Below are 21,405 nucleotides of genomic sequence, written 5' to 3'. Positions count from 1 at the left end.
TTGCACATTTTTAGAACTCCCTTTTAACATAATCTCATTTATTAATAAAAAGGAGGTAGTACAATGCAGTGAAAAAAGCACTAGCCTGAAATGGAAGATGATTTGGCTTCTAGACTTTTGTCACACGAGTTGTGTGATGTTATATAATTCTCTGGATCTAAATTTCTTCATTTGTAAAATTAATGGGGCAAAAGTACATCCCTCAATCTCAAAAATCTTAATTGGAAACTATATATTTATTCAAGAATTTCAAAATGCTATATTATCCAAAGCAAATGGTATTTCTAATGTAACGCTGTAAAACTTTGTAAGAGTGAGATTAAATAACAAAGCCAAAATAAATGGCCAAGTTGTAAAAGGAACTTAATTCTGATTGCAGGTTTAATTCCTGTCCATTAGCTCCTGCTAGCTTTTCACCAATAAGTAAAAATAACGCTTAACATTCTCTATGTGAGAGAGTTCATTAAATTCAGTTTAGTATTGAAATATTTTAAATTTGAGTGACAGAGATCACTAAGCTTCACTGATAAGATTCTGCTAACTGAACTTTAGGAACCTGAAGACTTATCACAATAAAGAAAGCAAAGAAAAAATATATACAAATGTATAATCATCTAATATTAAATACCTATTATTGCTGATGAAAAGATAAGTCATGAAACTTCTATATTTCTATTCTGCTTCCCATGGATAATTTCAGTTCGAGGTAGGCAGATACTTAATGTGTTAGCAGTACAGTGCTGTAATGCAGAGAACAGGGGTGGTCCAGCACCTGTTTCTGTAACTGACTGAGTCCTTTGTTTTTTCAAAAAGATCAGGAATTTTAAAAAAATGCCTTGATGTCAGTGCACAATAGCATCTTTCAGAAATGTTTAAATGTTGACAGAGGAAGTAGGATTCCCTCCTACTCATACCAAATCATGTAAGCAGGAACAACTCATCTAATCAGTATAAGACAATGTAATTGCTTTCTTGAACATATTTATAAGGTAATAAAAATTTTTTTGAGGGGGGAGAGGATTAACACTAAATAATAAAATGGCTAATGCCATTATGGAACCTCAACTCAAAAGCAGAGTAAAATCCTAATATAAATATCTAGACATTCTCACCGTCATCTAGGCACATGTCCTCCTTGCTACTTGATCTCTATTTTCCACAGTCTACTCAAAACCCCTGCCCTAGATGAATATCATTCTCACAGTTAGGTAAAAGAGCCTTAAGAATCCTTGAAAGACAAAATGAAATGGGGTTTATTGCTATCTGAATCTGGGGATATCGGCCAAATGAAATTCTAATTAGTAAAACTGGGTTTATATATAAATGCTTATCTTCTACAGAAGTATGTATAATCTTTGTTGCAATAATATAAAGACATGTATGTATTCTTTAAAATAAATAAAACCCACAAATACGTTTCAACAATTTTGTTAAACTAGTGGGTTATGGATGATTTCTCCTGATTTTTCAAATTTCTGAGCATTGAGATAGTCCTTTTGAAATTGAAAAAACATTTTAAATTGATCGCATAGTTATCTATTAATGGCCGAGGCCATTTGGTAAGAGTTCTGTAGAAATATGAAGACGTCATAAAGACTATAAAAAATGTTGCCTCTAACCAAAGAATTTATAAACAATAATTTAAAGAAAACTCTAAGCTCCAAAGTTTAAGAACTTTAAAATTAAACCTCTTCTATATCATTTATATGGCTTAAGAAAGGTATTTCACTCAGTTCTAAAAACCAGATCTACCAATTTTAGAATTTCCAATCAAATCTGCGTTAGTAGCTTTCATGAATCACAAAAAGAACTTAAAAATTATTTAATTTCAAATGATTTTTTCAAACCATTTCCTAAGAACAAAACATCATTACACACACTCTTTCTCAATTCAGCTGACTTTTAAAAAGGAATTAAAAGGGGCTTTAAGTGCTAACAATTAGCAAATGATTCATATTGGATACCATGTTTTGACACCAGTTCCTAAAATAGGTTTGTTATTATAAAAGCTTTTGCAACCATTTGCAAGAAGGGGAAATAATAAAGGACTTGATTTTTGCAGAAGTAGGGACTTTATAAAAGCAATCCAGCTCCAATTTTGTTTGACATAGTGTTAGAACAGGGAATAAAATGCAAATACCAGAATTCTTTAACTACAAAGGACATGCATATTTTTTTTTAGTAAAAGACATGTTTGGGTATTAGAGACAATTTATTTCAATCTGGCATAGGGTTTGACAGCTTAAGAGTATAAGGAACAAGCAAAAGATGATGGTTGTATTATGTATGGAACAGATATTTTAAACCTTAGATGATTAACTATGGTTGAAAAACAAGCAACAATTGGACTTCCCTTACATTGTCCACTACACACTGGCATGCAATTAAATGCCTGTCAAATGATATGAACTGATGTAGGATTCCTGGCACTTATCTGAATCAGATTTAATACCTTACAAGGGAAATAAAGAGAACTCTTGAGGAAGAATGTTAAATGCAAACAAAAGTCTTTCTATTAGGCAATATCTTTTGTTGTTTTATAAGGTCCAATTTGAAAGATTTGGGCTTTTCGGAAGTTCAATGAAAGAATAAACTTGTTTTACCGTGGCATCACAGTTTTTAGAAGTTTACTTTGAAAATAAAGCTTCCACTAAACCAGTTACAAATTTTTCTAATCTATATAGGTCAGAATAGACACATAGTCATATTCATTTTAGTAAGGACAGGCCCAGTTATAAGGTTATAAGTTATACAGACATAACTATAAGTAAAAAATTTTTTAAAGGTGATTGAAACAGTATTTTATCTCTAATTCACTTCACTCATGAAGAAACAGTTGTTTTACTCCTTCAGGTCAAACAGATAAGGAAAATGAAAAAGCAAAAGAAAAGCCAAAAATCATTAGGCACTTCCTGGGTAGACTGACACCACCTCAGAAAAAAACGTAATGGGCATCACTATCCACCCTAAGAAAAACAAAAAACCACCTGCTAGAAATGTGGTGTGGTCAGACTAAGAAATATTTCTTTTTTTAAAAAAAGATGCAATAGAAAACATCTCTGCTTTCATCTTAAACAATTCTTGCTGTTAAATAGGAAATGCTTTCATAGCAGCTTTTAGAGTCAAGTCTGTATAATAAAGGTTTGTGCTGGTTTTCACCCTTGGTAACCAAAACGCATTGTTGAAAAGAAACTCCTAAAAAGTCTCATTCAAAAGTGACTTCGCTCATTAAATGGGGAAAGGGGAGAGGGGAGGGATGATTAGGATCAATTAAAAGAGTAGACAAGGGCTTCCCTGGTGGCGCAGTGGTTGAGAGTCCGCCTGCCGATGCAGGGGACACGGGTTCGTGCCCCGATCCCGGAAGATCCCACATGCCGCGGAGCGGCTGGGCCCGCGAGCCATGGCCGCGGAGCCTGTGTGTCCGGAGCCTGTGCTCCGCAACGGGAGGGGCCACAGCAGTGAGAGGCCCGCGTACAGCAAAAAAAAAAAAAAAAAAAAAAAAAAAAGAGTAGACAAAATAATCATGTTTTGACCCTATCTAAAGCAAGATCTGAAGGTAGTTTCATTTGTAGCAAGAAATATATTCCTACAAAGATATTGCACAAAGGGGGAAAAAAGGTAAAATTATGTAAGTTTCAGTAATAGATTCTGGACTCTGACTTATATAGTTACCTAGTTTCAGAGGGTCTTACATTATGTGGAAAAGAAATTTCAATGGGAAATAACATTCTCATTTCTCACAAAAAATAAATTTAATCCCTCATAATTTCCCTACCAATAACTCATTTGAGAAATAATTTATTGCATGAAAGTACTACTATAAAAATACATTAAAAGGTTAAGCTCACAACTTACGTATGTATACAGTCTTGAAAATATTATAAGGATTCAGGGTACAGTTAGTTGAATAGGAAAAAGAGATAAAGCTGTCACTTGTACACAGGGATAATCTCATTCCTATCTATAAAAAGGCTCCCGCTCTCACTTTTTCTAAGTGTGTATTATGTAAGTTCCACAGGTGGTGTTTTTGAGTGATGAAGATCCTCAAATAATACTAAAACTGAAAAAAAAAGTTTCAATAAATACACTTCAGCTGGCTGAGGTATCTTCATCATCAAAAAAGATAAAATTCTGAACAAAAACCGCTATGGAAGAATGATTCATCATATCACATCACAAGAAATTCTCTGATGCAGAAGGTGACTCGGGGTACAGTAATTTATCTTACCTGCAAATGAAATCTGGAAATGCTGGACTTGAAATATACCAACAGTATAGATCACTATTGAGAAGATGACAACGTTTTCCCCTCAACCAGGCAGCAAAAGCAGTCAGGAGGAAAAAACCCAGTCACATTTTAGAGTATTTAGATTTTTTAAGTGACCCATACAATTTGAGAGGAAAACTCTTATGAGAGCCTATAAGAAATATCTTAAGAGACAAAAGGGGAATGGAGATGAAAATTGGTTGAGAAAAAAATGTGATATAAAGCTTGAAGGACTTGGCAGGGACTTAAGAGATAAATGGATACATAGAAGAAATTCTAAATTGTGTGTAAAAGGAAAGTAGAAAACACTGAGATGGTAGAAGGTTGTGCAAGGAAGCTGCTTTCACAGATTTCTCTTCATTCTAAGGGAGGTATGGATGTCTATTTCTTTAGAACAGTTAAGACCTACTGCTCTTTACATGCTCATTTTTCTTACGCATCAGAGTTGAAAAATATCAAGGGTACGAGTCCAGCTGAGGAGAAGGGAAACTATACACCTGAAAATTAAAGTTCAGATAAGCACACTTATGCCATCAAAATACAGTAAAACCAAGTTTTATTTCAATCTGCTAAATTGAAAGCATACAATGACCTAAACACATCCCTTTAAACTCCTTTTCTTGCAAAAAAGAAATGATGGTATAAATGGAGAATTTCTGACGTTTGAACAAAGTAACATAGAGTGGAACCTTAGGAAAACCTTCATTTAACTTTCTTTTAAACTTTAGGGTTTTTTTAATTAACCCCTGAAACCATTCAATGTCACCAATGCCATAAAAAAAGAAACCTTGGCCAACATTCATCTACAAAGCTACTTTTAAAAATGGCAGTCCTTTCTCCTTGTCCAACCTTACTACCTTCTACCAGATGGCTTCTTCCCATTCTCTCTTCTGGAAGAAAAATCAAATAAAAATGACACCAAAAGAGGATTCAGTATGAGGATAAGCTATACAAAACTGTCACTAAAGAGTAATGCACATTTCCAGTCGCTTCGTCACCTGTAGAGTCATCAATAACCAGCCTTCTAGCTGCCTGAACAGCTCAGCCAACTGCTGAAGGAAAGCGGGGTGGAGAAAGGTCCTCGGTATAGGTTGTCAGCGTTGGTGCTCCGAGGGGTCCTGATCTTCTCAATGTTTTTGACGATTACATCATGCAAGGTGGCATACTGGTTCCGTACGTGGAGCAGGATCTGGCACACACTCTGGTACTCGTTTTCCTTGACCTCGGCTACAGTGCGGCGATAATCTTCCCCCTGGGGGTATTTCACTATCTTGGATACCAACTTGGCCTGGGTGTTGTAATAGGTGGAGAAGCGGTGTAGATAGGAGGCTGCTGTGCTCTCCACGGTCCGCAGCTGGTCCGCGGTGTCTTCCTGGATAGACACTCCGAAGTTGTTGCCGTCCTCCGCCTTTGGGAGGAGCAGCTGCACCCACATCCGCACGGTGTTGCATTCCTCTCTCAGCAGCTCGATCTCGGGTTTTACGTGCTGAATCAGCTCCACCAGTTGCTGGTTGCTTCGCAGAAGCTGCCCCTCGCCGCCTGGCATTGCTAGTACTTTGATGGAGGACTGGGTCTGCAGAGGCAGCGGATCCCGGTTGGGCCCATCCCCCGCAGTGTCTGGGGCGACGGGGGTCTCTTGGGCTGGCACCAAACGTATTCTGGATAGGTCTTGCAGGCGGAGCTCCTGAACCCAACTATCCAGCTCTGACAGCTTCTGAGGGAAGAAGGTGGACACCAGATCCTCGGCCTCCTGGGCAATGCGGGCCCGAAATGAATCTACTTTCCCCTGCACGTCCTGCTCTAGCTTCAGCGGGGAAGCTATGACCTCCAGGGGCGTTGAGTGTTGGGGGAGGCACGGCCTGAGTTTCTCCCTCCTCCGCAGGATGGGTTTGCGCTTCCGCCGCCACCACCAACTCCCAACAGACCAGGCCCTGCCAGGGCGAAAAGACGTCCCGGAGGTCCCTGCGGCCCGGCGCGCGGAGAAAGCGGGAGCCACATGCTGACCACGCCCTCCGGACGGCGCCCTGGCCAAGAGGCCGGGAGACAGGCTTCGTGGGACCAGCCTAGGCTTGGAGTGCCTAGACGCTAGAGCACCAAAGACCACGTGTCGGGGGACCCAGCTGGATCTAGTTATCTGAGCTGCGCCTCCCCTACCTACTGGCCTTGCTGGTGGGAAGCCACTTTCAAGAACATCGTTAAACTTAAGCTGTGAAGACCAGGCAATGACAAGTCGGTGCGCTTTACATAGGAGCTCAAGGAAATCCACAATCCCTGGATCCAGAATACACGATCTCTTTTGAAAGGCATCTCACAAAATGGGCTCTCCAGAGCAAGGCTCACTTCTGGAGAGCCTCAAGTCACACCTTTACAGGTAACCTGGGCCTATCCATGCTTTCCCCTTAGAAAGTCAAAAGTGAGTTCACGTCACTATTGTATTTTAATCAAGTCAGTAGACTTCTGAGATCTTCTATGGCTTACTTCATACAATTTTTAGTTTAAATTACAAATGTTAAGTTATATGACTCTTCTTAAAATTCATCTTTTGGGGGCTTCCCTGGTGGCACAGTGGTTGAGAGTCCGCCTGCCGATGCAGGGGACATGGGTTTGTGCCCCGGTCTGGGAAGATCCCACATGCCGTGGAGCGGCTGGGCCCGTGAGCCATGGCCGCTTGGCCTGTACGTCTGGAGCCTGTGCTCCGCAACGGGAGAGGCCACAACAGTGAGAGGCCCACATAATGCAAAAAAAAAAAAAAAAAAATTCATCTTTTGGGGAATAATTAACAATTGAATCTGGACTGTAAATTAAAGTAACACAGTCAAACTTCCTGAATTTGGTAAGTGTATGGTTGTTACAGAGGTTATGTCCTTGTTTTTAGGAAGTACACACTACAGTATTAAGGGATAAAGTGACATGATATATTTAATCTATTCTCAGATGGTTCAGAAAAAGTGTGTGTGTGTGTGTGTGTGTGTAGAGAATGAGAATGCTAAATCATGTGGAGAAATGGTAAAAATTCATGAATCTGTATAGTGTATGAGAATTCAGTATTATTCTTCTAACTTCTCTGTAAGTTCAAACTTATTTCAAAATAAAAAATAAAAAAACTACCTTTTCCTTAAAGGTTTCCGGAATCATAGAGACAAATTCTGTAAACTTCTAAACTTTCACCCTATTTATTTATATTCATTTTCCATTCCCTGGAATATTTTCCTTTTGTTCTCTGCAGTACAACAGAGTAAAATCCATGCCTTTGACTTTTATTCTAAAATTATTGAAGTTTAGTTAAAAAAAGGATTTTTCTAACGATGCTATAGTATGGTTTCAAATGTAACTGTCACCTCAGTCAGACTGTAAACTCCTTCAGGGCAGGGGCCAAGTCTTAATTCATTTCTTTTGCAGCTGGCATGGAGCAGGTGCTCAATACATGTCCGATGAAATGATCCTGACTTAGTAAGATTTTAGCTAACTATAACTTCACAAAATCTAGAACTGAAAGGAAAAAAAAATCAACAAGACAAACATGTTACAGGTTGGGTTCCCCAGCAAGCAGAGAAGTTGCTTACAGGAGGTTTATTAGGGAGTCCTCTTAAGATAAACACCTGTGAAAAGAAAGAGACAGAACAGGGAGAAGTTGGACTTCAATGCAATCTCAAGGCCTCAACTGACCCCATGGGGAACTGGGAAATGCCCTTCAGTTGTCCTGAGGTGGGGTCAAAGCAGTTCCTGAAGAGGGCTCTTTGGTAGCAAGACTTTTAGCAATTGGGAAATAAAAACTTTAGTTCTGAGGAGGGATCTGGGAAGCTCATCATAGCTTCAACTACACATGTAAGATATTAAGATACCTATACTAACAAACTAGCAATTAAGTTGTTCAGCCCCAGTCAGGAGTTGAAAATTCAAACATGGTTTCTGTGTTCAGATCAATTCAAGTCTCTCAGGAATGACAAAGAAGGCTGTGGTGACAGTAATTATATGTTCAGAGGTGGGGCAGGGGAGATAAAGGTGTGTATGTATGTGAGGGAGGTAATGGGGGATTACTGGTAAGTTGGATCTTAAGATATAAGGGAAGTGGCAGGAAATGAGGCAGGAGAAGCAAGGACCAGCTCATGGAGGTAGGGCCCTGTTTGCCATGCTTTGGGAACCTGGATTTAATAAAAGCCAATGAAGGACATTTAGGCAGGGAAAAAATATGCACAGATGTATGATTTCAATGGTGGAGGTGAATTTGAAGAAGAAACTGAAGGAAGAGAGACTGTGCCATAATCCAAATGAGAAAGTATGCCTCATTTTAAGTGGTGGTGATGGGGTTGAAAGAGAAGCATCAAGAATATATTACGGAAAAAAAAAAAGAATATCTTAGAAGTAAAATTAACAGTATGTAGTGATCGTTTTAGATGTGGAGACATGAGAAAAGGCAGAATTCAATATTACGTAATTTTTGGGGGGGGGCTTAGGTAAATGATTTCTATTTATACTTATATTAAACCTCTCCTAAGAGGTGAATTAGATATACATTTTTACACACACATATTTACATTCAACTTATGGGAATTTAGATAGGGCTATCAAACAGAAAAGAAAAAGCAAATCTTAAAACATGACCACAATTTCCCATATGTTGATTTTCTTCATAACTTTGGCTATACAAGATTAAGATGGCGCCAGCATGGAAATTCCATTTTATACTAAAAACATCCTCAGTGGTATATATGGTTTAACAAATGGTTACTCTGTTTTCAAACAGAAAACGTTTCTAGTTGCTCTTTTAAAGAAGTAGGGAAGTTTCTTTCTACTTAAATTATGACAGTGATTAATGTAGCCATTTATATGAAATTATTTTCTTTAGTTGTCTAATGATAAAATATAAAATCCTTTGGGGGATTAAGCTGCTCTTTTTTCTAGTGGGACATAAGAGTTTTATTTTTTCGTAATGTTTCCTGTCCTTGTTAATGAGATAGCAGTTGGTAGGAAAGTAACAGCTCCTAATTTTTCTACCCCCATCAACCATCAGCAATCAGTGGTTGTTTTTAAAAATTATTTAATAAACTTGCATGCCTTGATTTGACCCGTGAAATTAACACTGAGTGCTAACAGGTGGAGGAAGGCCAGGGACAGCTGTGTAGACTATTGTCTTGTTCAGGTCAGTTTCTCCTTTCGCCACAGCCCAGCAGGGTTCATTATGTACTGATGCCAATAACTGACACCCCACTCTTCTTTTAGGAATGCCTACAGATTTATGGATTGGCTTATCCTTTAAGTATCCTCCAACTCTGAAACTATGCCCTGTGAAGAAGGGATTCTGTGGTCCTGCGTATGGGTTCCATTTACAGAACTATTCTAAGCAACTGTTGTGTCAACTACTGGAGATAGCTGTAAGCTTGAGATATGGATTGAAATTTAATCATTCAAAATAAGCTGTTTTTCCCACTGATTTCTTTCTATCTATAAAAGTTAGGAGAAATATTATCAATGGTGCTAAATCTAGATAATCTTAAGGCTCTGGTGGATGGTAATATTTATCCCCTTATATTTATAAAATTTTTATCTCTGGGTTGCAGTGGATCTTACGTTATCTAGACCCCCAAATGAGCAATTTCTAGGGCTGACAAATATACCATGTCCTCTTCCTTCATTCTTCTTCCTAGATTGCTGCACATGAAGGTACAGAAATAAACGATGTGGAGGTATTCACTGCAGTGCCCTTTTGTCAGAATCAGCCTCCACATCAAACAGGAGCATGGCTCTAAATGAAGAGGAGTTGGCAATATAGCATTGTGGTTAAAGTTACGAAGTTAGTCATGTTCAAATCCTAGCTTTGCTACTTACTACCCATGTGACCTTGGCTAAGTTATCTAATCTCTCTGTGCTTTATTTTCTTCATCTATAAAATGAGCATTATAATAATATTTATAAAAGTTGTTTTGAGGATTAAATTAGTTAATACATGTAGAGAGTTTAGCACAGTGCCTCAAACATATTAATTGCTCAATAAATGTTAGCTATTATTGAAGGAGTCTATCAACAGTCCAAAATCTCCCTCCACTCTTTGAAATGTAGTAGAACTGTGTATTCTAGACAAACCAAGATACAATTTTCTTGTTCACTATCTTGTTACTTAGCAGTAGTGACTAACTGTACTACACAGTTGAATATAAGTATCTTTTTTTAACGGCTTGCATTTCTGAGATCATCAGTATTTAGAGGCCATATCACAGAGGGCATAGGTGAAGCAAACACAAAGTTTTACTGGCTACCTTGGCTGAAAAGTGCATTTCTGAATAGAACCCCTTCTGGTAAAAGCCACGTCTCCATCAAGTTCACATTATTTTATCTTACAAATTACATAATTGGGATAGTTTGGAAACAATGATGTCTACAGTCAAAGGTCCTTAAGATCACTGATTTTTAACAAAAAAACTACTGATCTCTAGGTCCTGGATTCCTGACTTTTTAAGAAGCTTTGGCCAATGACTCTCTACCGAAGACACTGATACCTTCCTTGTTTACTAAATCCCTGGATCAATAATGTACTGGATGAACAATGAATCTTCTAGTTCAGCATTTTTCAAATTTAAGTCCATCGGTTCCCTATAATTATTTGTGTCTTCATTTTGATGATTCATTAATTGATGTAAGCATATTCTGGGTCATATTATAACTGACATGCAATCTGGGCCAGCGATTACATTTTTATGATTACGATAGCACCAAGTATATCTACCTTAATTGATGAGAGAGGAGCCTATTAGGTATAATTATCCTTTTTCTCCTTTTCCCAAATAACTGTAAATCAGATAGAACAAAGGTTTTCTTAGTGATTCAAATAGAGAAAACTGGGGCTTCCCTGGTGGCGCAGTGGTTGAGAGTCCACCTGCCGATGCAGGGGACACGGGTTCATGCCCCAGTCCAGGAAGATCCCACATGCCGCGGAGCGGCTGGGCCCATGAGCCATGGCAGCTGAGCCTGCGCGTCCAGAGCCTGTGCTCCACAACGGGAGAGGCCACAACACTGAGAGGCCCACATACCACCAAAAAAAAAAAAAAAAAGAGAAAACTGGAGGGAGAATTAAGTTATCACAGAGTACTCAATAATATGGAAATGTTTAATTAAAAACTAAAAAGACTTGCACCATGAGAGTCAGTATCACCTTCACTTATCAGTAGTGACACAAAAACATGGTCTATTACATAAATTCAAGTTGTTGATTTGTATTTTATCTTTGTAACATTATTTATATTTAATTTATATATTTATATAACTTATATTATATAATTATATTATTTTGGTTTTGTAGTTGCAAACTAAAAGTAGAAGATGTTTCAAGTTTTCTGTTTATATGTACTTAATAAACATAAGTCAGTGCTAGAGGAGAATTTCTTCCTTTAAAAGTAAAACCCCTCTTATAATGCCTTGTGCAAACAATTCCAGAGCTATCTTCCTGAAATGCATTTTTGATCATATTTCTATCTTCTATGGGTAAGGACCAAATTCCTTAAGCATAGTCCACAAGTTCTTTCATGATCTGGATCCTGCCATCTTTTATTTCCCAGAACCTACTCTACATTCCAACAACAATACTCTCATGCGACCTATGGTTTACATATTCACCTCTCTCTGCATAAAATGCCCATTGTATCATCTTCCTCCCACTATCTCTCCTACCAATTCATCCTGCTGTAATCAACTCAAGAACTGTTTCTGAAAAAACCTTCCCTGATACCACCTTCTCCCTTCCTAGATGAAGTTAGTGCTCCTGGCACAAGTTAAATAGCATAATAACATCTACCTCATAAAGCTGTTGAAAGGATTAAATGAAATATCTTACATAAAACAGCCAGGACACTAAATTCTTCATAAATGGTAGCAGTTTTATTTGTATCTCAAAGTATTCTGCATAAATCTCTTTTACAGTTCCTATCACAGTGTTGTAATTTTGGATTTACAAGTCACTCTTCTTTACCATAATAAATTCCTTGAGGACAAGCATTTTAGTTTTTTCATTTTTATATGTTCTTTGGTAGCAGTGTGCCAGGTAACAATAAATGTTCAATGAATATTTACTGAATAAATGAATTAATGAAAGAAATAGGATAAAATTTATCAGATAGGACCTGACTAGTAGAAGAGACGGGACTCTCAAGCAACTTATCTTTTCTTATTTCCCCTGAAAAGTTGTTAATCTAACAGCAGTCTTCTGGGCTGAACTCTTTAGGGATTTATAGGCAAAGTATGACATATATTTCTTTTTCTCTCCCAGCAACAGTATGCAGGGTTTCACATTCTGCTTTTGACTCTGGTAATATTCCAGAATTCTACCAGTCACAGTATTGCTTAGTTCTGAAAAAGAGCCCTCACTTAAGTAACTGGAGTTGGTCTGCAGAACAGTAGTTATGCATTACTACATGTTTGTGCAAAATGAACATATCGGGGAGTACCAGAGAGGTACACACACAAGGAGTAAGGGTGGTGCTGGCTCTGACTCACTCTCCTACTGTTTATTTATAGCTTCTTATTAGTATGGGATTTGTTTTATTTGGCAAAACTACAAGATCTCACTGACTGAGAGAGGAAGATGTAAGAAAATGCCTAAGCATAAAAGTTCTACAGCTGAATAATAATCTGTAACTCAGTGCTGAATCAACAGACTCCCCAGGGGTTGGTGCAAGCTGAAACCACTCCAGAATTACAGATTTCATGAGCTGCAGACTTTACTGCTAAAAGTAAAATAGTGGTTAACTAAAGATTTTATTCCTCCATAGACACTTCCATTTATAAATGCTAAATTCACTAGTTGGGGCTAAATTAAGTTAGTATACAAAATATGTACAGTGAGTTTCTAATTTCTCTAAATAATTTTCACCAGCAGAAATAGTCAATACTGGGCCTCCCTGGTGGCGCAGTGGTTGAGAGTCCGCCTGCCGATGCAGGGGATGCGGGTTCGTGCCCCGGTCTGGGAGGATCCCATATGCCGCGGAGCGGCTGGGCCCGTGAGCCATGGCCGCTGGGCCTGCGCGTCCGGAGCCTGTGCTCCGCAACGGGAGAGGCCACAACAGTGAGAGGCCCGCATACCGCAAAAAGAAAAAAAAAAAAAAAAAAAAAAAAGAAATAGTCAATAGTAAATTAAAAAAAAAAACAAGCCAAAGAATTTATATGCTTCAGACTGAAAAAATGTACTTTCTCTGTATTCATTTAAAATCACTGACATTCACAGAGAGACAGACAAGATGAAAAGGCAGAGGGCTATGTACCAGATGAAGGAACAAGATAAAACCCCAGAAAAACAATTAAATGAAGTAGAGATAGGAAGCCTTCCAGAAAAAAAAAATCAGAATAATGATAGTGAAGATGATCCAGGACCTCGGAAAAAGAATGGAGGCAAAGATCGAGAAGATGCAAGAAATGTTTAACAAAGATCTAGAAGAATTAAAGAACAAACAAACAGAGGTGAACAATACAATAACTGAAATGAAAATTACACTAGAAGGAATCAATAGCAGAATAACTGAGGCGGAAGAATGGATAAGTGACCTGGAAGACAGAATGGTGGAATTCACTGCCACGGAACAGAATAAAGAAAAAAGAATGAAAAGAAATGAAGACAGCCTAAGAGACCTCTGGGACAACATTAAATGCAACAACATCTGCATTATAGGGGTCCCAGAAGGAGAAGAGAGAGAGAAAGGACCCGAGAAAATATTTGAAGAGATTATAGTCAAAAACTTCCCTAACATGGGAAAGGAAATAGCCACCCAAGTCCAGGAAGTGCAGAATCCCATACAGGATAAACCCAAGGAGAAACACGCCGAGACACATAGTAATCAAACTGGCAAAAATTAAAGACAAAGAAAAATTATTGAAAGCAGCAAGGGAAAAATGACAAATAACATACAAGGGAACTCCCATAAGGTTAACAGCTGATTTCTCAGCAGAAACTCTACAAGAGAGAAGGGAGTGTCATGATATACTTACAGTGATGAAAGGGAAGAACCTACAACCAAGATTACTCTACCCAGCAAGGATCTCATTCAGACTCGATGGAGATATAAAAAGCTTTACAGACAAGCAAAAGCAAAGAGAATTCAGCACCACCAAACCAGCTCTACAACAAATGCTACAGGAACTTCTCTAAGTGGAAACACAAGAGAAGAAAAGGACTTACAAAAACAAACCCAAAACAATTAAGAAAATGGTAATAGGAACATACATATCGATAATTACCTTAAACGTAAATGGATTAAATGCTCCAACCAAAAGACACAGGCTCGCTGAACGGATACAAAAACAAGACCCATATATATGCTGTCTACAAGAGACCCACTTCAGACCTCGGGACACATTCAGACTGAAAGTGAGGGGATGGAAAAAGACATTCCATGCAAATGGAAATCAAAAGAAAGCTGGAGTAGCAATACTCATATCAGAGAAAATAGACTTTAAAATAAAGAATGTTACAAGAGACAAAGAAAGACACTACATAATGATCAAGGGATCAATCCAAGAAGAAGATATAACAATTGTAAACACACATGCACCCAACATAGGAGCACCTCAATACATAAGGCAAATGCTAACAGCTATAAAAGAGGAAATCTACAGTAATACACTAATAGTGGGCAACCTTAACACCTCACTTACACCAATGGACAGATCATCCAAACAGAAAATTAATAAGGAAACAGAAGCTTTAAATGACACAATAGACCAGATAGATTTAATTGGCATTTATAGGACATTCCATCCAAAAACAGCAGATTATACTTTCTTCTCAAGTGCACATGGAACATTCTCCAGGATAGATCACATCTTGGGTCACAAATCAAGCCTCAGTAAATTTAAGAAAACTGAAATCATATCAAGCATCTTTTCTGACCACAACGCTATGAGATTAGAAATGAATTACAGGGAAAAAACATAAAAAACACAAACACATGGAGACTAAACAATACATTACTAAATAACCAAGAGATCACTGAAGAAATCAAAGAGGAAATCAAAAAATACCTAGACACAAGTGATAATGAAAACATGACGATCCAAAACCTATGGGATGCAGCTAAAGCACTTCTAAGAAGGAAGTTCATATATACAAGCCTACCTCAAGAAACAAGAAAAATCTCAAATAAACAATCTAAGCTTACACCTAAAGAAAATAGAGAAAGAAGAACAAACAAAACCCAAAGTTACCAGAAGGAAAGACATCATAAAGATCAGAGCAGGAATAAATGAGATAGAAACAAAGAAAACAATAGCAAAGATCAATAAAACTAAAAGCTGGTTCTTTGAAAAGATAAACAAAATTGATAAACCATTAGCCAGACTCATCAAGAAAAAGAGGGAGAGGACTCAAATCAATATAATTAGAAATGAAAAAGGAGAGGTTACAACAGACACCGCAGAAATACAAAGCATCCTAAGAGACTACTACAAGCAACTTTATGCCAAAAAAATAGACAAATTCTTTGAAAGGTATAACGTTCCAAGACTACACCAGGAAGAAATAGAAAATATGAACAGACCAGTCACAAGTAATGAAATTGACACTGTGATTAAAAATCTTCCAACAAACGAAAGTCCAGGACTAGATGGCTTCACAGGAGAATTCTATCAAACATTGAGAGAAGAGCTAACACCCATCCTTCTCAAACTCTTCCAAACAACTGGAGAGGAAGGAACACTCCCAAACTCATTTTATGAGGCCACCATCACCCTGATACCAAAACCAGACAAAGATACTACAAAAAAAAAGAAAATTACAGACCAGTATCACTGATGAATATAGATGCAAAAATCCTCAACAAAATACTAGCAAACAGAATCCAACAGCACATTAAAAGGATCATATACCATGATCAAGTGGGATTTATCCCAAGGATGCAAGGATTCTTCAATATATGCAAATCAATCAATGTGATACACCATATTAACAAACTGAAGAATAAAAACCAAATGATCATCTCAATACATGCAGAAAAAGCTTCTGACAAAATTCAACACCCATTTAGGATAAAAACTCTCTAGAAAGTGGGCACAGAGGGAACCTAGCTCAATATAATAAAGGCCATATACAACAAACCCACAGCAAACATCATTCTCAATGGTGAATAACTGAAAGCATTTCCACTAAGAGCAGGAACAAGACAAGGATGTCCACTCTCACAAGTATTATTCAACATAGTTTTGGAAGTCCTAGCCATGACAATCAGAGAAGAAAAAGAAATAAAAGGAATCCAAATTGGAAAAGAAGAAGTAAAACTGTCACTGTTTGCAGATGACATGATACCATACATAGAGAAACCTAAAGATACCACCAGAAAACTACTAGAACTAATCAATGAATTTGGTAAAGTAGCAGGGTACAAAATTAATGCACCGAAATCTCTTGCATTCCTATACACTAATGATGAAAAATCTGAAAGAGAAATTAAGGAAACACTCCCATTTACCACTGCAACAAAAAGAATAAAATACCTAGGAATAAACCTACCTAGGGAGACAAAAGACCTGTATGCAGAAAACTATAAGACACTGATAAAAGAAATTAAAGATGATACAGAAAGATGGAGAGATATACCATGTTCTTGGATTGGAAGAATCAACACTGTGAATATGACTATACTACCCAAAGCAAGCTACAGATTCAATGCAATCCCTATCAAATTACCAATGGCATTTTTTACAGAACTAGAACAAAAAAATCTTAAAATTTGTATGGAGACACAAAAGACTCTGAATAGCCAAAGCAGTCTGGAGGGAAGAAAACGGAGCTGGAGGACTTCAGACTATACTACAAAGTTACAGTAATCAACACAATATGGTACTGGCACAAAAACAGAAATATAGATCAATGGAACAGGATAGAAAGCCCAGAGATAAACCCACGCACCTATGACAAAGGAGGCAAGGATATACAATGGAGAAAAGACAGTCTCTTCAATAAGTGGTGCTGGGAAAACTGGACAGCTACATGTAAAAGAATGAAATTAGAACACTCCCTAACACCATACACAAACATAAACTCAAAATGGATTAGAGACCTAAATATAAGACAGTACACTATAAAACCCTTAGAGGAAAACATAGGAAGAACACTCTTTGACATAAATCACAGCAAGATCTTTTTTGATCCACCTCCTAGAGTAATGGAAATAAAAACAAAAATAAACAAATGGGACCTAATGATACTTAAAAGCTTTTGCACAGCAAAGGAAACTACAAACAAGATGAAAAGACAACCCTCAGAATGGGAGAAAATATTTTGAAATGAATCAACGGACCCAGGATTAATCTCCAAAATATATAAACAGCTCATGCAGCTCAATATTAAAAAAACAAACAACCAAATGCAAAAATGGGCAGAAGACCTAAATAGGCATTTCTCCAAAGAAGACTTACAGATGGCCAAGAAGCACATGAAAAGCTGCTCAACATCACTAATTATTAGAGAAATGCAAATCAAAACTACAATGAGGTATCACCTCACACCAGTCAGAATGGCCATCATCAGAAAATCTATAAACAACAAATGCTGGAGAGAGGGTGTGGAGAAAAGGGAACCCTCTTCCACTGTTGGTGGGAATGTAAATTGATACAGCCACTATGGAGAACAGTATGGAGGTTCCTTAAAAAACTAAAAATAGAACTACCATACGACCCAGCAATCCCACTACTGGGCATATACCAGAGAAAACTATAATGCAAAAATGTTCGCTGCAGCACTATTTACAATAGCCAGTTCATGGAAGCAACCTAAATGCCCACTGACAGACGAATGGATAAAGAAGATGTGGTATATATATACAATGGAACATTACTCAGCCATAAAAAGGAACGAAACTGGGTCATTTGTAGAGACGTGGATGAATCTAGAGACTGTCATACAGAGTGAAGTAAGTCAGAAAAACAAATATCGTGTATTGACACGTATACGTGGAACCTAGAAAAATGGTACAGATGAACCGTTCTGCAGGGCAGAAATTGAAACACAGATGTAGAGAACAAACGTATGGACACCAAGGGCAGAAAGCGGCAGGGGGGTGGGGGTGGGGGGTGTGATGAATTGGGAGATTGGGATTGACATGTATACACTGATATGTATAAAATGGATGACTAATAAAACCTGCTGTATAAAAAAACAAATTAAAAAAATAATAAAAATAAAATAAAATTACTCTCTGTCCTCTCATTTTGATTTTCATTCTTAGCCCTTATCACAAACTGATATTCTATTACATATTTATTTGTATATTTGTTGTGTTCATCTTTAGAACATAAAAGCAAGGGCTTTTTTTGTGTGTGTGTGGTACGCAGGCCTCTCACCATTGTGGCCTCTCCCGTTGCGGAGCACAGGCTCCAGACGCGCAGGCTCAGCGGCCATGGCGCATGGGCCCAGCCTCTCCGCAGCATGTGGGATCTTCCCGGACTGGGGCACGAACCCGTGTCCCCTGCATCGGCAGGCATACTCTCAACCACTGCACCACCAGGGAAGCCCCAAAGCAAGGGCTTTTTTGTTTTGTTTATTGGATTCTTTGCAGTGAGGATAGCCTGAAACATAATGGCTACTCAAAAAATATTTTGCTGGATGAATGACAGCAAAATTGTTTAAATCTCTTGATTAAGTAATAATTCTTTGAGGATAACTGTATTTGGAAAAACTTTTTTTAAATTATAAAAGTAAAGCAATTATTCAAATAGACAGTCACAACTTAGCATGAATAAAGTTTTTTGAATAATAAAATCAATCCTTAGAAGTTTGAAGAAAAAAACCTTTTATATTATGAAGATATCTCATATTTATGTTTTCTCTCAAAGAGCAATAAAAGAGATGTTACGTGTTTAAAAACAATTTGGATTTTGCTATTTATCACTTCCATTCACCTTCGTAGAATATAAGTGTTTGTTTCAAAATGAAATTGAGATTCACATTTTGATAGATAGAAATTATGCCTCCTTATCTTTCTATTTTCAACTAATGCCAACTACACCAAATTGCAGTAAAATAAAAAAAATACAGATAAAAACAATTGAGTCTGGACTTGTTTTGGTTCTAATAAGTATTTTGCTTAAGGAGATACTGTATTCTCTTGAATCTAAGCTGAACACACAGTTGGTAAAATAATCCTAGGAGGACAATAGTTTTCAAAAAAATCAGCAATCATATATGCACAGAAATTAGGTTGACCACTTCTTTTTGTATGGTACAGTAATACATACTTACATATTTTACTAAAAAAAATAAGACAAACTGTATAGCTAAAAAGCTGACCCCAAAGCCTCAGTCTTAAGTGAAGCTGTTTCATCAGAATAGACTTGAACTATTTTATAATCTGAATTCAAATTATTTTATCATTAATTTTTGATCTACTTAATAGCCTATGAACTTCCATTATATATAAAAATGTCAGGTAACAGGCTTCATCTAAAAATGAGCAACAGAATTGGAAGCTTGTACAATAACATCTATTAATAATACTAAACCTATGCTGATATAACTGTTTTAAAATCTGTGATTTTGTGTATGTTATTAATACTTATAGGAAAACAAGACTAGTTTTATGCCACAAATATATAATGTTTATTATATCTTCTGGATGACCTATCATATATACAATGTATCAGTCATATGGCTCCTATCTGATATCAATATGGAAAGGTTAGATTAAAGACTACAGAGTTTCTTTTCAGTTATCAGCTGATGTCACTGAATCCATGAAATCTGAATAAACTGTCAATTTGAATAAACCCTAAAAACAGCTGAAAACCTGGTGTCTTCTGTTACTTAGTTTTCTGTCTGTAATCTAAGTATCTAGTTTCTATAGACATCACATGAAATGAACATTGAAATAGAGTCAATTCAGGAAATCACTCTAAAATCACTTTTTAAAAGGATACTGTAAGAGGTTATAGCCTACTGAGGGAGATTCTGGCTATCTTTCTGTTTGGAAGAGCTCTTCCTTTCAAATTTATGATTCCCTTTACCCCAAAAAGGGATAAAGGGTAGGTCTAAATTATATAAATTAAGCCTTCATAAACCTAATCAGATAATGGATAGTAATATAAAAGTCACTTGTAGGGCTTCCCTGGTGGCGCAGTGGTTGGGAGTCTGCCTGCCGATGCAGAGGACACGGGTTTGTGCCCCGGTCCGGGAAGATCCCACATGCCGCGGAGCGGCTAGGCCCGTGAGCCATGGCCGCTGAGCCTGCGCGTCCGGAGCCTGTGCTCCGCAACGGGAGAGGCCACAACAGTGAGGCCCGCGTACCGCAAAAAAAAAAAAAAAAAAAAAAAAAAGGTCACTTGTAAAATCTTGCAGATTTCATACTCTTTCCAAATGTGCTAATTTTCTGTCTGTTGATGGATGATAATGGCGTTAAAATGCATCTTTATGGGGAGCTGGGGCTGGGGTGTGATCATGGATGATTGTGCTATATCTAATGGAAAACTCTTTCCCCTTGTCCTATCCATTTATGGACTCTTCAAACTGTAGCCATAGGCTTCAAAAGGTCAGTTCCCTGATGACAGAGAAACAGACATATATTGAACACCTACTATGTGTTAAGTACTGTTCTAGTACCTGATTTATTATTTTATTATTGTTTAAATTTCTTAACCTATGAAGAGATAATTATTAATATTACTGTATTAAAGATAAGACACTGAGGCTCTGAAAAGTATTTCCCTCAAGTCTTTGAGTTTGTAAGCAATAGAACAATGCTGGTTGAAATTCTACTTCATTTGACTCCCGAGCCTATGCTACATGATTGCCTACAAAAAAAAGAAAAAAAAAAAAGAGGCTGTCTCAGCACCTCCAAAGTTATTTTCTCCACTAAACTAAAAGGTAATGACTCATAGCTGAGTGGAAAACCCTTTTTTCTTATTTCTGAATAAGGCTGCACAATGCTACAGGATATATAGAGGGTATATCTATACCCTCTGTCATTTTTCTATTTTTAAGCCAATGCCTAAACTATGTGTATGTAGGAATGTGTATACACACACACACACACACATTCATACATACATAACACATATATTTTTAAAAGTTTAATTCTAGGGTCTAATGCTATAGCTCTCTTTTACTAAAAAAAGGGGGAAAACACTAGTAGATTAGACAAAAAGTAGCAGATAGCTCTTTTAAAAACTTT

General features: G+C 37.3%; 2 protein-coding genes across 5 annotated transcripts in view; both read right to left on the bottom strand.

Moving 5' to 3' along the window:
* ATF6 (activating transcription factor 6) overlaps window positions 1-21,405 on the bottom strand; it is a 212,420-nt gene that overhangs the window by 68,302 nt on the left and 122,713 nt on the right. The window lies entirely within an intron of this gene.
* LOC309800861 (proteasome activator complex subunit 3-like) lies at window positions 4,150-7,402 on the bottom strand (the record flags this gene model as incomplete). The annotated part of the gene is made up of 2 exons (XM_082615179.1): window positions 4,150-6,560; window positions 7,376-7,402. The coding sequence occupies 2 exons, from the start codon at window positions 7,400-7,402 to the stop codon at window positions 5,292-5,294; spliced, it is 1,296 nt and encodes a 431-aa protein (XP_082471305.1). The 3' UTR covers window positions 4,150-5,291.

This window comes from Mesoplodon mirus (assembly GCF_964341445.2).
Source record: "Mesoplodon mirus genome assembly, chromosome: 3".
NCBI classification, from domain to species: domain Eukaryota; kingdom Metazoa; phylum Chordata; class Mammalia; order Artiodactyla; family Ziphiidae; genus Mesoplodon; species Mesoplodon mirus.
The sequence above is the reverse complement of the archived record's forward strand: the minus strand, read 5'-3'. Positions and strand labels throughout refer to the sequence as shown.